The 18,382-nt window shown below is 41.5% G+C and overlaps 1 protein-coding gene and 1 pseudogene across 10 annotated transcripts; one reads left to right on the top strand and one right to left on the bottom strand.

The window, feature by feature from the left end:
- Nucleotides 1-904: 904 nt before the first annotated feature.
- LOC308552779 (small ribosomal subunit protein eS24 pseudogene) lies at nt 905-1,373 on the bottom strand (annotated as a pseudogene). The gene has a single exon. The product of its transcript is annotated as a small ribosomal subunit protein eS24 pseudogene (transcript).
- An 8,640-nt stretch (nt 1,374-10,013) lies between these two features.
- On the top strand, nt 10,014-18,255 carry LETMD1 (LETM1 domain containing 1). Of its 9 annotated transcripts, none has more exons than XR_013998294.1 (10): nt 10,020-10,156; nt 10,715-10,866; nt 12,934-13,049; nt 13,689-13,771; nt 14,970-15,156; nt 15,273-15,374; nt 15,470-15,622; nt 16,276-16,372; nt 17,281-17,646; nt 17,893-18,255. XR_013998294.1 is itself a non-coding variant. In XM_081130207.1 (9 exons), the coding sequence occupies exons 2-9, from the start codon at nt 10,795-10,797 to the stop codon at nt 17,349-17,351; spliced, it is 885 nt and encodes a 294-aa protein (XP_080986333.1). In that variant the 5' UTR covers nt 10,014-10,156; nt 10,715-10,794; the 3' UTR covers nt 17,352-18,255. The 9 variants fall into 9 exon arrangements, 7 of the variants coding, with proteins under 7 accessions (XP_080986333.1, XP_080986335.1, XP_080986329.1 ...); XR_013998295.1 differs by having other exon boundaries at nt 17,204-17,646; XM_081130207.1 differs by having other exon boundaries at nt 10,014-10,156; nt 12,930-13,049; nt 17,281-18,255.
- The last annotated feature ends 127 nt before the right edge of the window (nt 18,256-18,382 follow it).

The raw sequence follows: 18,382 nt of genomic DNA, 5'->3' as shown, positions 1-18,382 counted from the left end.
TGATGAGAGAGAGTCATCCGTCAGCCACCTCCCAATGCCCCCCCTACCGGAGACTGAGCCTGCAACCCACGTATGTGCCCTCACCGGGAATTGAATCATGACCTCCTAGTTCATGGGTCAAGGCTCAACCACTGAGCCACACCAGCCAGGCATAATGAACAATTTTGATAAAATTTACTATAACAAATATTAAGAACTCCTACATGAAAGACATCTTAAACAGGAAAAGGACTGGTATCTGGCATCCATAAAGGACTCCTACAAACCAATAATAATAAAGGAGAAGATAAACAGTATAATAGAAAAATGAACAAGAAGTATGAATTACCAGAAGAAATTCAAATAACCAATAATACATATAAAAAATCAACTCTCTCTAGTAATCAGAGAAACACAAAGTAAACGGACAAGATTCATTTCACATCTATTGGTTTTGCAATAATTTAGAAGTCTGGCCTTTTTAAGTGTTGGTGACGTCCACACAAGAAATGTCCAAACCTGAGTTTGAGCCAAACTGACCACAATTGCCAGGAAGCAAGACCTCAAATGCTCCAGAGAATGACAGTTTACAGTTTCTTTTATGCCCATTAAGGAAGGACCTTAAGGAAAATTACATGAAGGTGGGAGAAAACAAGGTACAGGATAGTTAATAAGATTATGTGCTCCCTTGAGAGTGTTTACGCCTTGGAGGGATCTGGAAAAGATTATTACTTCTGACATTTCAAAGGTGTGTTAATGTAGATGAACAAGAACAATGGACAGGGCTTGCTTAAAAACCTTTTACTAAAGAAATTATAGGCCTGGGGTGAGACTACCCACCATGACCTTCCCAGTTAGGAATTTATGATCCGATCGCCCTGCAAGGTTACTTTTTTTTTTTCCTCATACAAAAGTTCTTAGTTTATTAATCTTCTCATGAAAAATCTACACAATCACCACAAAGTAACTGAAGAATCTTTACTCCTTCTGTTGTCCAATCTCCAGCTCACTTTTTGCCAGCACCAACACTGGCCTTTGCAGTCCCCCTGACTTTTCTTCATTTTGTTCTTGTGTTCCTTTCTCTGTTTTCTTAAAGTATTCTCATAGAGGTCATGTCTTGCAAGTCTATGTTTGGGCTCATTTTTTTTTCCTTCCATAATCCAAGGAATCATAAACCATGCCAAAGTCAATTTTCTTGCCACTACCAAAATGGGTTCTGAATCCAAACACAAAGATGACATCTGGTGTGGTCTTATACATTTTTATTAGTTTTTCCTGAATTTCTGTCTTGGGTACTGTTGCCTTCCCGGGGTGAAGGACATCAATGACCGTTTCCGCTGAAATAGTCCGTTGGTCATGAACTTCTTGGTCCAGATAGTTACTGTGTCATTCATAATGGAGGTTGATCTTCAAGCAGCCAGGAGGAGAAAGAGCATTTTTGGTTAGATTTATTATAGTGCACATTTTCTTTCATTGTGAGGTTGTAGAGAAACTAGGACTCTCATATCCTGTAAAACTGACACAACTGCTTTGGAAAGCAACTTGATGATATTTGCTCAAGTTGAAAAATGCACATATCCTTTGCTCCAGAAAGTCTATTGCCTTAGAGTTGTGTGTTTTTAATCCATTAGTGGATCATGAAATCAATCAAGTGGGTCATGTCCAGCATTTTACAAAAATGAAATAAGATATAAAATATATGAACTGAGTCCAGCTGGTGTGGCTCAGTTGGTTGAGCATTGTCCCACGCACCAGGTTGCCAGTTTGATTCCTGGTCAAGGCACATGCCCGGGTTTTGGGCTCAGTCCCCAGTAGGGGGCATGCAGGAGGCAGCCGATTGATGTTCCACTCTCATGGCTGTTTCTAGCTCTCTCTCCCTCTCCCTTTCTTTCTGAAATCAACAAAAACATATATATATATATATATATATATATATGAACTGAGTTTTGATGTAAAATGTGTTTACTATCAGTTATGGTTAAAAAACAGTCTGAAAACATTGCTTAAGTTTCTTAAGAGAAACTCTTATACATAAGAACAAGGAGACATCTTCGAGGATATTCCCTGCAATGTAGTGTTTATAATAATGAAACACTAAAAGCAATGCAAATGTCTACCATTAGCAAATAGATAAACAATTGGGGTAGAAACACCACAGAGCAGCTAAAATTAATGAACTTGGTCTATATCATCACATGGATGAATTCTGAAAACAAATTTGAGGGAAACAAAACAGAAAAATGCCACATGAAACCAAATATATGATTTTTTACTTTATTTTGAGAGTACGTTTATTAAAGCTGGGGACAGTGAAACAAGGAAGGGCTTATGATAGAAGAAGCAACAGGAGAGAGACTAGGCAGGGCTGCTTTGGCTCCCTAGAAACATTAAGGGAAAGAAGTGAGCCAAGGCAGGGCTACTGTCAGCTCACTGAAAAGTCAGAGAAAAGGGGAGCCTTGGGGACAGGTTCAGGGGGTTAGCTTAGGAGGAGCTGCTGCTGCACATTGTTTCCCTGGTTGCAAGTCTTGTGGGGTCCCTTAGAGTTTAGGAGATGCATGCCTGTGAGGGAAAAGAGGGGGAAGGGAAAGGCTTGGGAGTGCTCTGGGAGGGAGACTGCATCTGAATTTTTAAAACATTAAAAAATAGTGCTCGCTTCGGCAGCACATATACTAAAATTGGAACGATACAGAGAAGATTAGCATGGCCCCTGCGCAAGGATGACATGCAAATTCGTGAAGCGTTCCATATTTTTTTTAGAAAAGGTGTAATTAATTTATTCAGAGAGATACAAAAGGAGATTGGAAATATTAAAAGTTAACCATCCTGGAAAGAAAAAATTACCAGTCTTAGAAATGAAAAACTTGATCACTATTCTGAGTGGCAGAATAGACATGCTAGAGGAGAAAATAAACAATCTAGAAGGTCGAATTGAAGAATTTTTTAAGGATACAAGGCAAATGGCCAAACAGAAAGAAAGAAAGAAAGAAGGAAGGAAGGAAGGAAGGAAGGAAGGAAGGAAGGAAGGAAGGAAGGAAGGAAGAAAGAAAGAAAGAAAGAAAGAAAGAAAGAAAGAAAGAAAGAAAGAAAGAATAAGAGATGTAGAAGATAGATCCAGAAGCTCAAATATCCGTTTGATAGGAATTCCTGAAAAAAAGAATAAAGAAAATGGAGCAGAGGAAATAGTTAAGGAAATAATTGAAGAAAACTTTACGAGCTAAAGAAAGATTCAAGTCTTGAGATTGTCAGTGCCTATCGAGTACCCAGTAAAACTGATGAAAAGAGATTCACTCCTAGACACATCTTGGTGAAATTTGGGAATTGTAATGATAAAGAAAAAAATCATATGTGCTTCCAGGGAGAGAAAAGAGAAAACCTACAGAGGACTAAGAATCAGATTGACAGCAGACTTATCATTGGGTACTCTGGATGCTAGAAGTCAATGGGGCAGTATCATCAGGGTTCTGCAGGCAAAAGGCTTTAAACCTAGAATCCTATATCCAACCAAATTGGCATTTGATTTTGAGGGTAAAACAAAGACCTTTTTTGATACTGAAGAATTCAGAAACTTTATTTCTTGCATACCCTCTTTGAAAGAATTACTAGGGAGTATATTTTAGCAATCCTTGTGAGTGTTAATATTTTCTTCCCACACCCAAAATCAAGAAAAACTGGAAAAGTGCCACAATTTTATCCAAGAAGATACACAGCTAACAGTATACTTGGGGATGAGGGGAAAGGAAGATTAGATATATTACCTAGATGCTGGTAAACTTAAAGTGTGTGTTAAAATTTTTAATGGTACTAACTTGTGAGGGAGGCAATCTGTGTTATAGACCGGGGGGAGGGGGGAGATAATAGAAAAGCCTATGGGGAAAATGCAAAAGTTGAACTGTTATCCAGAGGAGGTTATTTGAATTTTATAATGTAAATCTTAAATCTTTATTAAAGCTTTTCCTTTGAATATGCAAAAAAAAAAACCCCCATATACTATTTATTTATATATATATAAATATAAATTGTTATATAAATACTCAAATATATATATATATATTCAAAGTATTAAAAGTGGACTGATATAAAGGGGCAACCTAAAGGAAGAAAGGGAAATGGGACTTGGGAGAAAATAGGTATGACATTATTTATTCATTTTGGGTGATAGATACATAGATGAATGTTATAATATTCTTTGTTCTTTTCCTTTTAAAACATTTTTAACACATAAGAAAAAAGAAATGCAATTAAGAAGTTTTAATATAAACCATTGGTTATTAAAATTCTTTCATCCTGCCCTAGCCTGTTTGGCTCAGTGGTTAGAGCGTCGGCCCTTGGACTAAAGGGTCCCAGGTTCGATTTTGGCCAAGGGCACATACCTTGGTTGCAGGCTCTTTGCAGGCTCGACCCCCACGTTTGCAGGAGGCAACCAATCGATGTGTCTCTCTCATATCGATGTTTTTCTCTCTCTCACTTCCACTCTCTCTGAAAAGCAAAGGAAAAAATATCCTCGGGTGAGGATTTAAAAAAAAATTATTTCATCCTGGGATTTTTTTTCAGTGCCTTGGGAAGAATAACCTGCCCCAAATCAGCCTGTCAAATTCAATGAATTAGTATGTAAAGGTGGCAAATCACTGCAGTTATTATCTGAACAAACAAGAGGTTTCTTTTTCCCTGAAGTTTCCAGTCTTTTGTATCTTTGCACATGCTGTTCCCTCTTTCCAAAAAGCCTTCCCTGCAGTACTTGTCTGCCAGTCAGTCTCCAATTTATCTTCTGTGATCTAGTTCAAACCTGACTTCTCTTCATCTGGATGCACCATCATATCTACCAGCAGAATTTATCAATTTACTACTCCTTCCTTTAACTCTCACTGTACCTTGGACATTTTCCTGTTACAGCACCTATCACATGACAGCACAATTACTTTTTTCCTTTTAAAATCTTTAAATTAGTTGCTAACGTTTACAAACTTAAATTTCTGACTTCTCCTGAAAATTTGGAGGATCTGACACAATGTAATGAAGTACCCTGGGCATCTTTCCCAGGGGGGCACTCATTCTCTAATTTGCTGAGCCTCAGCAAGCCTGGTTGTTTTGCTCATATCTAATCTGCTTTGTGTGTGCTGGTCCTTGTAGGCATTTGAGTCCTAAACCCAAGACTAAATAAATACATACACCCAGGACTGATACCATAGATTGTGTGGCTTAAACAACTAACATTTATTTTCTCAGTTCAGGATGCAGGAAGGCCAAGATCAGGAAGCCACAGGGTTGGTTTCTGGTGATGGCCCTCTTTCTGGCTTGCTGCCTTCTCACAGTGCCCTCACCTGGTAGAGAGGGTAGAGAGAGGAGAGAGAGGAGACAGAGGAGAGGGGAGAAAGGGGAGAGAAAGAAGAGAGGGGAGAAAGGGACAATTATTTTTAAATGCCAATCTTCTCTACTAAACCTCTGAGCTTTTTGAGGGAAAGGCCTATCTCCTACTTGCCTTTGTTTTCCTGGAAACTACCAGAGTGGTTACAGAACAGGCTCTCAAATGTTTGCCAAATGAACAACAGCAAATGCTGATGACAAGCTAAATGACATACAGGTTTGGGGAGCTCAAGTCTGGTTCCAATTTTTTGCACCACAAATCTGGGACCACTTAAAGATGGTCACCATTTTGGGGCAGTCTGGTGGTTCCTATTTCTTGTCCAGATCATTATAAAATAACTTTAATGATATCCTGAATCACCAGTCTCTTTTCTCTCTAACTCATATTAACTTCAGAGTAATTTTTATTTATTTTAATTTATTTTTAAAATATATCTTTATTGATTTCAGAGAGAGGAGAGGGAGGGAGAGAGAGAGAAACATCAATGATGAGAGAGTTATTGATCAGCTGCCTCCTGCACACCCCCGACTGGGGATTGAGCCCGCAACCCGGGCATGTGCCCTGACCGGGAATCGAACCCCGACTGCCTGGATCCTAGGTTGATGCTCAACCGCTGAGCCACTCCCGGCTGGGCCAGAGTAATTTTTACAAAACATCACCTTCATCTTGTCATTCCCTTGGGCAAAAAGCATTATGATTCCCTAGGACCTTCCAAATCAAATCCAAATCTTTAATCTTTACACCTGAGGCTTCCAAAGCAAATCTAATGTTCACATGAGGCCCCCAAGGGTACCACCTCACTTAAGTATTCTAATCTCTCAAACATTTATAATGTAAACTATACCAGGTAGGGCTGGAACCTTTATCTGTCTAATCTCTGTTTTATCTCAAGCAACAAGAACAACGTGTGGCCTAGGAGAGATGCTCAATAATTGTGGAATTAGTGAATAAATTATTTATTAGTGAATAAAAGAACACAAAATATAAAGCAGCTTCCTTTCTAAGGAATTATTTTGAGAGGAAAACTATTACATTATACTCAGGTATATAAGATATTTATTCAGTTAATAAATACTTAATAAGCACCTCTTGTGCCAGGGACTCTATTAGGGACCAGAAATACAGTGAGCTTAGAATCTGAACAGTCATTAAATGTATAATGCAACAGTTAATTATGATTATTTCAAGTACTATGAGGGATAAGTAAAGCTAGCTACAAGATGAGTAACAGGGGAACCTAACTCTGTGGGCTTAAGAAAGAGTTTGCTGTAACAGTGCTGTTTATATACAAGCAGCAGTAGTTCATGTGCCCAGTCTGTCTGGGTTCAGCTGCTGACTCAGAGCCTGATTAGGTTATGTAACCTCACTTTCCTCACTTATAAAGTGGAGCTAACTAACTCACGAAGTTAAGTGAGGATTAAAGGACTTAATACATGTAAAGCACTAAGAACAATGATGGTAAATAGTAACTGCTCAATAAAAGTTATTAGTTATTATTACCATCATTTCAGCTGGAACCTGAAAGACAAGCTAGAAGGGAAGTAGGGGGTAAGAAACACCAAGCAAAAAGCAACAAGTGCAAAAGCCCAGGGGTATAAAGTTGCTTGGCTTTTGGTAGAACTGAAAGGCCAATATTTCTTAGTGTAGAAAGCTAAGGAGAAAGAAATACCATGAGATATGAGATGAGGCTGGGAAGGTAGGCCAGGTTAAGGAGTCTGAACTTTACCCTCGGAGTCAGAGGAAAGTTTTTTTTGTTTTGTTTTTATCCCCACCGAGGATATGTTTTTTTCATTGATGAGAGAGAGAGAGAGAGAGAGAGAGAGAAACACTGATGTGAGAAACATCGATCGGTTGCCTCCTGTACATGCCCCGACCACCAGGGATTGAACCCCCAACCTGAATGTGCCCTGACCTGGAATTAAACCCATGACCCTTCTTGCCTGAAGACAGAGTTTTTTGTTGTTGTTTTTTAATCCTGAGCCACACCAGCCAGGGCAAAACTTGAAAGGTTTTATAAAGGGGAGTGACAAGCCTAGACTTGCAATTTTTTTTTTTTCTGTTAATCCTCACCCAATATTTTTTTCCATTGATTTTTAGAAAAAGTGGAAGAGAGGGAGGGAGGGGGAAAGAGAAAAAAAAACACATCCATGTGAGACACATTGATTGGTTGCCTCTGGCACATGCCCCCACTGGGGGCTGAGATCAAATCTGTAACCCAGGTACCTGGCCTTGACAGGAAATTTAACCCTGGGACCCTTGAGACCCTTTGGTGCACAGGCCGATGCTCTAACCACTTACCCACACTGGCCAGGGCAACTTGCAATTTTTTAAAATTTTAATTTTTTTCCATCAACTTTCAATTTTATTATTTTTTTTCTTTCTTTCTTTCTTTTAAAAATATCTCTATTGACTTCAGAGTGAGGAAGGGAGAGGGGGAGAGAGAGATAGAAACATCAATGAGAGAGTTATCATTGATCAGCTGCCTCCTGCACGCCCCTGACTGGGGATCGAGCCCGCAACCTGGGCATATACCCTGACAGGGAATCGAACTACGAGCTCCTGGATCCTAGGTCGATGCTCAACTTTCAATTTTAAAAGCTTTCTCTGGCTGCATCATGGAGAAGTGGTTGGAGGGAAGCCAAAATGATGACAGGAAACCAGTAAGGAAGCTATTCCAGTAATCTAGATCAGTGGCACAGAAGAGAGAAGGAAACTGGATGACTGAAGAAATAGAAGACAGAACCAACAAGACTTAGTATGTGTATATTGGGGTGAGGTGTACTAAACAATAAACAAATATTTGAGGAAAGAATGAATGAATTCCTGTGTTCCTGCCATATTGTTTTACTGCATGAAATGTCTTTCCTCTACTGCATTCTTCCAGGCACAGGTCCTTCCCATTTCCTCCACAAAACTCATTGATCTTGTCCCCCCTTCTTTCCAGGAGTGTTCTAGAATTTTAGAGCTGAACAGTCTTGAGAGTTACATAGTAGTTGAGAAGACTCAGAAATTGCCTGAAGGCAGAGATCTTTTTTTTTTTTAATCCTCACCCGAGGACACCTTCTCCTTGGATTTCTAAAGAGGGGAGTGTGTGTGTGTGTAGGGGGAAGACAGAGAGACACACATCCATTGGTTGCCTCCTGCAACCAAGGTCTGTGCCCTTGACCAGAAATCGAACCCACAGTCCGTGGGCCGACGCTCTAAACACTGAGCCAAACTGGCCAGGGCCAGAGATAATTTTTTAGTCAACTTTGTATCCCAACTGCCCCATCTACCCAATACTTGTCGAGAGCCACCCACTTATACAACTTTACCTCTGACTGCATGAGTGCTACAATAATAAACGGCCTATGCTAATAGAAAGCTCCGTGATCCATAAAACTTCATACAGCTGTGGGAGTTTCACAACCATTTTCATCTTGGGTCTTCACAGAACTCTTATAAAATAGGTACTATTATAAAGGGAATAAGCTCAAAGCTAGAGTGACATGTCCAAGGTCATATATACATTAAAGGAAATGACAGAGCTACGATTTTATTTGGATCAAGATCTCCTGGTTCCAAATGGAATGCTCTCTCTATTATCCTTCACGGAGAGTAAATACAGCGTGAGGCAAAAGCAGGTTTACAGGTGTGAGTACTGAGACACAGTTTACTCTTGTATTATGATTTATTGTATTATTTTACATAGCAACAACTGTAAACCTACTTTTGCCCCACCCTGTATTCATATGTACTTGATCAAGAAGGCTTAACTCTTGGAGGCAGCTTAAGTGCCACTTCTGAGAATCCTTCCCACTTTCAGTCATTAATTGTTTAAAAATGTTTGCCGGGCACCTAGTCCGGGGCAGGAATGGCACCTAGTGTTAGGGGTGTAGCATAGCAGTGAACAAGACAAGATGCTTGCCCTCAGCCTAGTTCAGGGAGCCTGCCAAACAAGGGAGCAAATGTATAGACGATGTAAGTGGTAAGTGCTATAAAGAATATATACAGGATGATAGGAGAAAACGTGCGTCCTTTGGTCAGAGAAAAACTCTGGGGAGGGAAAAGACATTTAAGTTGAGAACCGAGCTTGGTCTGCAGGAAGCGCTTAACGAAAGACCTTTCCCCATAAACGCAATTTGGGAAACTCCGACAAAAGGAAAAAAGCGGACTTAGTTCGCACAGGGGCCGCTCCCAGGATCCCGAACTTGGTCACCGGACGTTAACTGGCAATGGACAGTTCCCGGTCCAGTCAAGCGGCCACCACTAGAGGGCGCCGCGGGCTATCCCAGCACCCAGGAGGCGCCGTGCGCTTAAGCACCGCCAAGTTGACATCTGGCACCTACCGTGTTAAGTCCCCGAAGCAGGAGGTAGGGACAAAGGGCAACGGCGGCCCTAGGGAATCGAGAGGGGTCACCCAAAGAGAGGACGTCCTCAAGAACACAAACCCTGCCACTGGCAGAAGCACTCGCTCCTTCGGGGATAGCCTGCTTCCGGCGCCTTTAAACCAGGAAGTAATGGAGGCGTCCAATCCTAACCCTTTTTCCGTACTGAGGTCTTTAGTTTCCGTTCGGTGCCGGGTGTGCGCAAGGCAAGCGGTCCATGGTTACCAATCAGCTCCCAGAAAAGGCGCATGCGCCGTCAAACAAACACAGCGTACGGTGAACCTTGACCTGAAGAAGACCTCTTCTCCCCCTCCCTCGCTGAGAAGATGGCGCTCTCCAGGGTGTGCTGGGCTCGAACTGCTCTGTGGGGTTCGGTGGTCACCCCTGGACCTTATGTCACTCGGAGGCTGCAGCTTGTTCGCTCTGGACTGGCCTGGAGGGCCCCTCGGTGAGGGACCTGGAGAAAGAAAAGCATTTTTGATGTACAGGCCCTTCCAGTGTCTTAATTCTTGCTTGCATGCTGTCTCTTGGTTGTCAGGTTTCCATGCCCTGGCCTCGGGGTTTTTATTCTTTTGCTCAGAAATTGCACTCCGATCCCCGCTAGTGACCTGGCTTCTTGACCCTCTGAACTCTGAGGGACCCATATAGTCTGAATTCCAGGCCTATCCTGAATTCTTCTTTCAGCCTCCCTTTTCTGGCGCAGGTTTATCGGTATTGCTTCGATCCCACCTCTGGCCTTATCCTGCCGCTCTGGCCTCAGGCCTTGCGCTCTCTCCAGACTCCTGCCACTCCTCGACATCCCTTCCTGCCTAGCCTGTCATCTGCCTGATTTGTTTTTTCTCAGTGTGATTGCTTCTCTCCTCTTGACCCCAAGATCTTCCTTGTATTTCGGAGGGTTCAGGTCTTAGCATCCATTCTCGGAGACCCGTGTTTTACAGTAGAAACGCCAAGTGTGAGGGGGCTTTTTGGACTGATTCCCAGATAGTCTCTTTGATCCTCCTTGTAGGTCTTCAAAGCTTCACCTTTCTCCAAAAGCAGATGTGAAGAGCGTAATCTCTTATGTGGTGACTAAGACAAAAGCGATTAATGGGAAATACCATCGTTTTTTGGATCGTCATTTCCCCCGCTTCTATGTCCTGTACACAACCTTCACGAAAGGTAAAAACAAAGCTGAAATAGAAATCACTAGAATCAGCTCTTGGGCAGTGTCAGAGAGTTTAGAGTAAGATAATTTGCAGGTTTTGCTATGGGAGAGTGAGCAGGGATGTCCTGTGTTTCATAAATGCTTGAGTATTAAACTTTATAAGTTAGCACTTCTTGAGGATGTTTCTAGAAAGATATTATTAAAACGACTTCTAACAATACCCAGAAGGAATATAAGTATTTTTGCTCGTTTCTTAACCATACACTTGACTATAGTAGAAATTCTTATGCACAAGGGCAGGGATCTATGGCTGCACAGACCTGCCCTGTGATTTAGCAGTTGACTTGACCTGTAAGAAACTATAGTTTAATGCTTTTCACAAATCTATCCTAGGTAGCATGTTGTGGAAATAGTGCTACAGTACCTGGTTGCTGATTGTTTTGGTTCAAATCAGCTCTGCCAGTTACTAGGAGATGGGATAGTGTCAAGTATTCACTCTGGAGCCAGAGTGCCTGGGTTCAAATCCCAGCTTGTCACTGCTGTGTGATTGTACTAGTTACTTAACCTCTCTGTCCTTTGGTTTTCTTATCTGTAAATTGGGAATAATAATGGAACCTACCTGTTGATCTCATGGTTGTGAAGATTAAATTAATACATGTAAAGTATTTAAGGCCTGATTCATACTAAGTGCTCAATAAATGTAGCTATAACTGTTATACTCTGTACTTCTATCATAATACCAATGACAATCAACTACCACATTGTCAGCTCTGAATATTATCATAATTATTACTAGCTTTGTGGACTTGCAAATTGCTTATCTGTATTTGTAAAGTGGAGATAAGAATGGCTGCTTTGTCTGCTCCCAGTTTATAACTAGGAACAAATAGAAAAGGGTCTGAAAGCATTTTGGTTGTTTTTTTTTTAAGCCTTTTATTATGGAAAATTTTGAAAATACACAAAAGTAGAAAAAATAGTATAATGAACTTCCGTGTACTCAGCCTCACTTCAGCAGTTAATTCACGGCTGCCAGTCTTATTTCATTTCTACACATGCCTTCGTCTGTATTATCTTGAAGCCAATCTAGACATTTTATCATTTCATTCATAAATATGAAAGCATTTTTAAAAACTAAAGTTCTAGATAAATGTAAGAATTACAGAATGAAGAGAAAAATGCAGTCATAGAAATATGTTGAATTACAGTAATTATTTAAAAAATTTTTAAAGGAGATAAGTTACTATCTGGTTGGGGAATACATAGGGTTAATTGAGCAAGACTTCCTGAGGTTAGGGAGCTTTAAATTTTTATTTTTAATTTTTTTAATCCTCACCCAAGGATATGTTTTTACTCATTTTTCTTAGAGAGACAGTGAAGGAGAGAGAGAGACATCGATTGGTTGCTACCTGTATGTGTTCTGACCAGGGATTGAACAGCAGCCTAGGTATGTGCCCTGGCCAGGAGTCAAACCTACAACCTTTTGATGTATGGGACAGTGCTCCAACCAACTGAGCCACCTGGCCAGGGTGAATTTTTATTTTTAAAAGGGAATGATGCTCTGGCTGGTATGGCTCAGCAGTTAAAGTTTTGGCCCACACACCAAAGGGTCACAGGTTCAAGTCCAGTCAAGGGCATATATCTGGGTTGCAGGTTTGATCCCCAGGCACTTATGGGAGGCAGCCAATCCATGTGTCTCACAATGATGTCTTTCTCTCTCTGCCCCTTCCTCTCCTCCCTCTCCCTGTCTCCCCCTCCCTCCCTTCCACTCTCTCTAAAAATCAGTGGAAAAAATATCCTTGGGTGAGGATTAAAGGGGAAACAAAAGGGAATGAGTAATGAACCAGAAAAGGGAGACCATTCCATAGTAGATCACAGAAGGCTCACTTCGCTGGAAGAGAAGTGGTTCACTGTGGGGGGGAAAGATGAGAAAAGAGGTTTAAGTGACCTAGATGGAAGCTTTGATGTAGAGTAGTGTTGGGGAGGGACAGAGGTGTGTACTGTGGGTGGACTTGGGATAGGAAGCTATGGTATGATTCAAACTGGGGTAACATCACACTCTGTCCTCTACTTTAATGAGGCAGGATTGCAGATGTTATGGGCTGATGCCAAAAAGGCTAGAAGAATAAAGAAGGATATGTTGAAGGACAATGTAAAGTTTCATCAACTTTCTTACCGGGAGATGGAACATTTGAGACAGGTATGGGCCAGGGGCAGATAACCAGAAGTTCATGGTAAGATAATTGAAGTTAACCAAGATCTCAAGTTTTTGTTGTTGTTGTTGTTTTCTTTTCAGTTTTCATAAAGGTCTATTTCATTATTGGTGGGTAGCGTCAAGTCTTTTTCTTTTCTGTTTTGTTCCCCACTGATTAAGCTATTTGTCAGAATTGGATTCTTTCAGAGTTATAGCCCTCTGTAGCAGAACTCCATAGAATTTCGAGCACACTTCCTTAATAAAAGTTATAAACATTAAAATTCCATTTGTTTCTAAATGTATAAAAATATGCAAGGATCCAAAAGGCAGCAGGAAAGTAATACTTGGTGGTGACTCGATGAGTAGTTTTGAAGCTCAGAATAAGAATCTAGGGTTCATTTTGCAGATCAGAAAGAATTCACTGAGGAATTTGGTATAATGTCAGGCCCTGTATGAGACAATATTTGGGGTACAAAAGTAAACAAATCAGGGTTCTGTCCTCAAGGAACTTACCAACTACAGGTAGATAGAAATAACCTTGATCCTTTGCTAGGCTGTAGTAGTTTACTGCACAGTAGGGTAGAGGGGTTGTCTATTGTATTAAGAATATGGGTTAAAACTGCATCTGTGTTTATTTCTGCTTAGTTCCGTAGAGACGTCACCAAATGTTTTTTCCTGGGTATTATTTCCATTCCACCCTTTGCCAACTACCTGGTCTTCTTGCTAATGTGAGTACAGACTTCCGTCTCCCCAGCATATTGAAGATATATAGATTTTTTTTAAAATTACAAATTATTTTAAGAAGAACCTTCCATTTCAGAAACTAGGCAGACATTATCAAACCTCCTGCTCTAATCTTTTCATTAGCCCAAGGTTCATAAAAGCCACTCAGTAACACCTAGTTTGCTAAAACAGCTGTAGTTGTAGGTGGTCTAGACTCTCCCTATCTTAGCTGCCCCTATGTGATGTGAAATAAGATAATGACCTTTTCACTACCCCTAGAGGCAGTAACCCAATCCCTGGCAGGCATAGCAATTTGGGACAGATTTTTTTCTTTAAGAGAGAGTGCATTTCATTTTTTAATAACATAAATCTTTATTACTTTATATCCAAAAAGTACACCTTTAAACTATGATGTTGCATCTTGTTCTAGTTATCTGTTGCTGTATAACAACCTCAAAGCTTAACAGCTTAAAACAAGCACCATTTTTATGATTTGGTGGGTCAGGAATTTGGGCAGGGCTCAGGTGGGTGATGGATATTTCTCTTACATGTGGTATTAACAGAAGTCCCTCAGTTAGTTAGCTGGTGGATGGACTAGTCTGGTTTGAGGTCATTCTTATATCTGATGCCTTAGCAGGGATGGCTGGACAACTGGGACAGTCAACCAGAGTGTCTTCATTTGGCCTCTTTAATATGGTGGTGTCAGAGTAGTGGAACTTCTCACGTGTCAGCTCAGGGCTTCAAGAGTGAGTGTGCCAGCAAATAAGAGTCTCCATGGCCTTTTATAACCTAACTTTGGAGGTCACAGACCCACTTTTTTTTATTTTTTATTTTAAATATGTCTTTATTGATTTTAGAGCGAGGGAGAGGGAAAGAGATAGAAACATCAATGATGAGAGAGTCAACATTAATCGGCTGCCTCCTACACGCCCCAACTTGGGATCAATCTGGGCATGTGCCCTGAGTGGGAATCGAACCTCGATCTCCTGGATCCTAGGTCAATGCTTAACCACTGAGCCACACCGGCTGGGCTGCTTCCATGTATCTTTAAACCTTGGTCTGAGACTCATTTGTAAAAAAAGAACAGTGTGGTAGGGAAACTGTCTCCATCTCTTCCTCCTATTCATGTCTGCCAGATGCTTTCTTCACTCACTGAAAGATGCCAGTTTCAGCAAGTGACTTTGTTATTCCTTTTCCTTTCAGGTACCTGTTTCCCAGGCAACTACTGGTCAAACATTTCTGGACCCCAAAGCAACAAATTGATTTTTTAGATATCTATCATGCTATCCGGAAGCAGTCCCACCCAGAAATCCTTTGTTATTTAGAAAAAGTTACCCCTCTTATTTCTGATACAGGACTCCAGTGGCATATGACAGAGCTGTGCACCAAGGTATTCCTCCAGTTAACCCTTGTTTCAAACTAGGAATCTTGTTAGTGCCAGTTTGCATGAAAACCAGGTAAGAGGGTTGGTCAAGACCTTGTTAATACCTACCAATCTCTCCCAAGATACAGCGTGGTACCCATCCAGCAATACATGATATCCTGACTCTGAGAGAGTGTTTCTCTAAACATCCTCTGGGCATGAACCACCTCCATGCTTTGCAAATAGTGAGTACTCTGAGGCTTTCTCTTTTCCACAGCTTCACCTTGCCTCAGGTCTTTGTTTGCAGTTGACTTTCTCCTCCTATGTTGCTGTGTCACAGAAAGCCTTGAGTCGAGCCATGCTTCTCACACCTTACCTGCCTTCTCTCTTATTGAGACACCGTTTAAAGACTCATACCACTGTGATTCACCAGCTGGACAAGGCTTTGGCAAAGCTGGGGATTAACCAGCTGACTGCTCAGGAAGTGAAATCGGTAAGAGCTTGATTGCAATATCAACCCTCAATTCTTTTTTTTTTTTTAATGTCTTTATTGATTTCAGAGAGAGGAAGGAGAGAGACAGAAATATCAATGAGTCACTGATCAGCTGCCTCTTGCAGGCCCCCGACTGGGGATCGAGCCCGCAACCCAGGAATATGCCCTTGACCAGGAATCAAACCTCGATCTCCTGTATCATAGGTCGATGCTCAATCACTGAGCCACACCCGCCGGAGACAATACTCAATCCTTGGTGGACTTTTGAGTTCACAGGGCTCGGAGCTTAGAGAAAGCTCATCTTGCTTGTTTCAGCAAAATCCAGGCTCTTTATTCTCTCACCTCATTTCTAGGTCTTTTTTATTTTTCCCCTCAGTGAGCTTCACTAATGGGAAGGAATTACCCACAGTCATTTTGGCTTACGTTTCTTTTCTTCCGGTCCTTCAAAAATCAAGGACATACTTTAGACCTACTATTTTAGGTTACATAGGGCTCTTTGCTTGTCATCTTAGTTCAAATTGCCATGGAGAAAGGTTTCTTGGGATGAGGTTGTAACTTATTTAAAGGAGATTTGGGGTTACTTGTGGGTCTACACTTCCTTGGCATACCCGCTCTGTGATTATTAAGGACCATTTCTCTTCTGAGTGTTACAGGCTTGTTATCTTCGTGGCTTGAATTCTACCTTTATTGCTGAAGAGAGGTGTCGAACTTGGCTGGCAGAATGGCTGAAGATTTCCTGCAGCCTGAAAGGTTAGACAAATCCCTATGGCATAACCAAAATCCAAGCCATTTCTCTATTTTATTCTAAGATGATTTTGGAGTTAATTATTGAGTGCTGTGAGACCGTTGTTTAACATATATGTCTAATTAAAAGGCACAGTCATTAGTCTACAGGGGCTAAGCAGGTTATGAAGTAGACCCTGCAGGACTTGGGAATGAGTAGCTGGGATTGGGGGCACATGAGAGTGAGCACATACCTGGCTGAAGCAGTTTCTCAATCTCGGCACTATTGCTGCTTTATCATGAGGGCTGTCCGGTGCATTACAGGATGTGTAGCAGTATCCCTGGCCTCTACCCACTAGATGTCGTAGTACCCCCTTGCCCTAGTTCTGACAACCCAAAATGTCTCCAGACATTGCCAAATGTCCAGATGGGAGGGGAGAGCAGAGTTGTCCCAGTTGAGAAGCACTAGTCTAAAGGTATTCAAATTCAAAACAAAGCCACTTCAACTGGCTAAACAGAAAATATCTAAGGGGCTGGTGGGTCTCCTGTTTAGGACCTTTGGCTAGACCTTGATGTTTTTTAATTAAGCCTGTGAATATGAGGGAAGGCCTGCTAATCTTAAAACTGAGAAACATCTCCAGAGCACCTGCTTCTGCCAGAAGAATCCCAAGGGTGACAGTGGTGTTTAGTACCATTACTATCCCTGTTTTCTACTGCTGTCAGAGAGTCAAGAAATGAGGATGGATAGTTAGGACTATATGGTGGAAGGAAAGCATACATACAGGGACTGGAAGGAAGAAGAACTTGAGAACAGCTTGTTAACGTCATACCTCCCTGCACTTGGTTTTTCACCTCCAGTTCAAGTCCTGTAAACCAAGGCAGTTAGAAGGCAAACTATTCTGTGGCCAAACCATTAACATTGATGGTGTTTTCAGAAGCTGAGCTGTCTCTTTTGCTACACAACGTGGTCCTGCTTTCCATCAATTACATTGGGAAACAGCGCTGAGTGAACATGGAGTGGATGGCATTGTCCTGCCGTCACAGTACAGCAGCGTGGGACCAAACAGCACTTGTCAGCAGTCTGTGTGCAGTTATGTGTGAGGCAGAGGAGCAGGTGCCACAGGCTTCAGTGTGGTACCGTGTGGGAGCTGGAACTGAAGCAAACCCTCTTACCAGAGGTGGTCCGCGGGAGGTGTCATCGCAACTTCCTTGGAATTAGCTCAAACTGGATGCAGTCCCTGTACTGGGCTGTGACTGTGACATATTAAGTTCAGATCCTGGAAAGTGAGCTTTTGCCCCAGGTGGGAATCCTCATTTGGCCTGGGACTTATCCACTGCCACCTTCTTTTGAGCTTTTTGTTAAAGCCAGTTTCTGGCTGGTGAGGGGAACAGCACTACTTAACCTAAGCACTCACATGCATGCACTTTGATGTTCCCCTCAACCCCAGGATGACCAAAAATAGGAATTTTTTTGTCCCCCTCACTGGGCTAACTAACCTTTCCTTTTCAAATCCTTTTACCACCTTTATTTTCTTTTTCTTTTTTAGTGAATAACTTATGGGAACATTCTAATGGAAAAGAAAAAAGGAAATACAAGTGCTTCTTGACCCCTTAGCCAGTGTTTACAGCCTTCACACCCTTGTCTTAATTTCTGGCCTGTGGATCTTAAACTCTTTGCTACCTCCACTGTTGCAGCCTTCCAACTGTAACTGACAGTGGCTGCCTTCGGGCCATGGATCAAACCTGTATGGTACTAATTACTGCCCAGCCAGGAGACCAGGAGAGGTCTGCATCAAGATAGTAAGTTGGGTTTAGCTTTTGTCTATATATGTACATCAGTGACCTGTAGTAACTTAACTGTAAATGCATGAAGCAGTTTTTAAACCCAAGTAAAGACTTGTCTGAAATCAGTTGCTGGAAATTAATACTTATGCACACTCTAATCATTTTGCTAAGGCTCCTTTATAAGACTCATAACCTGACTAATGGGGAGATAATTGGTTGGAATAGAACTTTCTGATGGAAGTTATGAAGGAA

Source organism: Miniopterus schreibersii (genome assembly GCF_964146895.1).
Source record: "Miniopterus schreibersii genome assembly, chromosome: 2".
NCBI classification, from domain to species: domain Eukaryota; kingdom Metazoa; phylum Chordata; class Mammalia; order Chiroptera; family Miniopteridae; genus Miniopterus; species Miniopterus schreibersii.
Note: the sequence above shows the minus strand (reverse complement) of the source record. Positions and strands in the feature narration are given on the sequence as shown.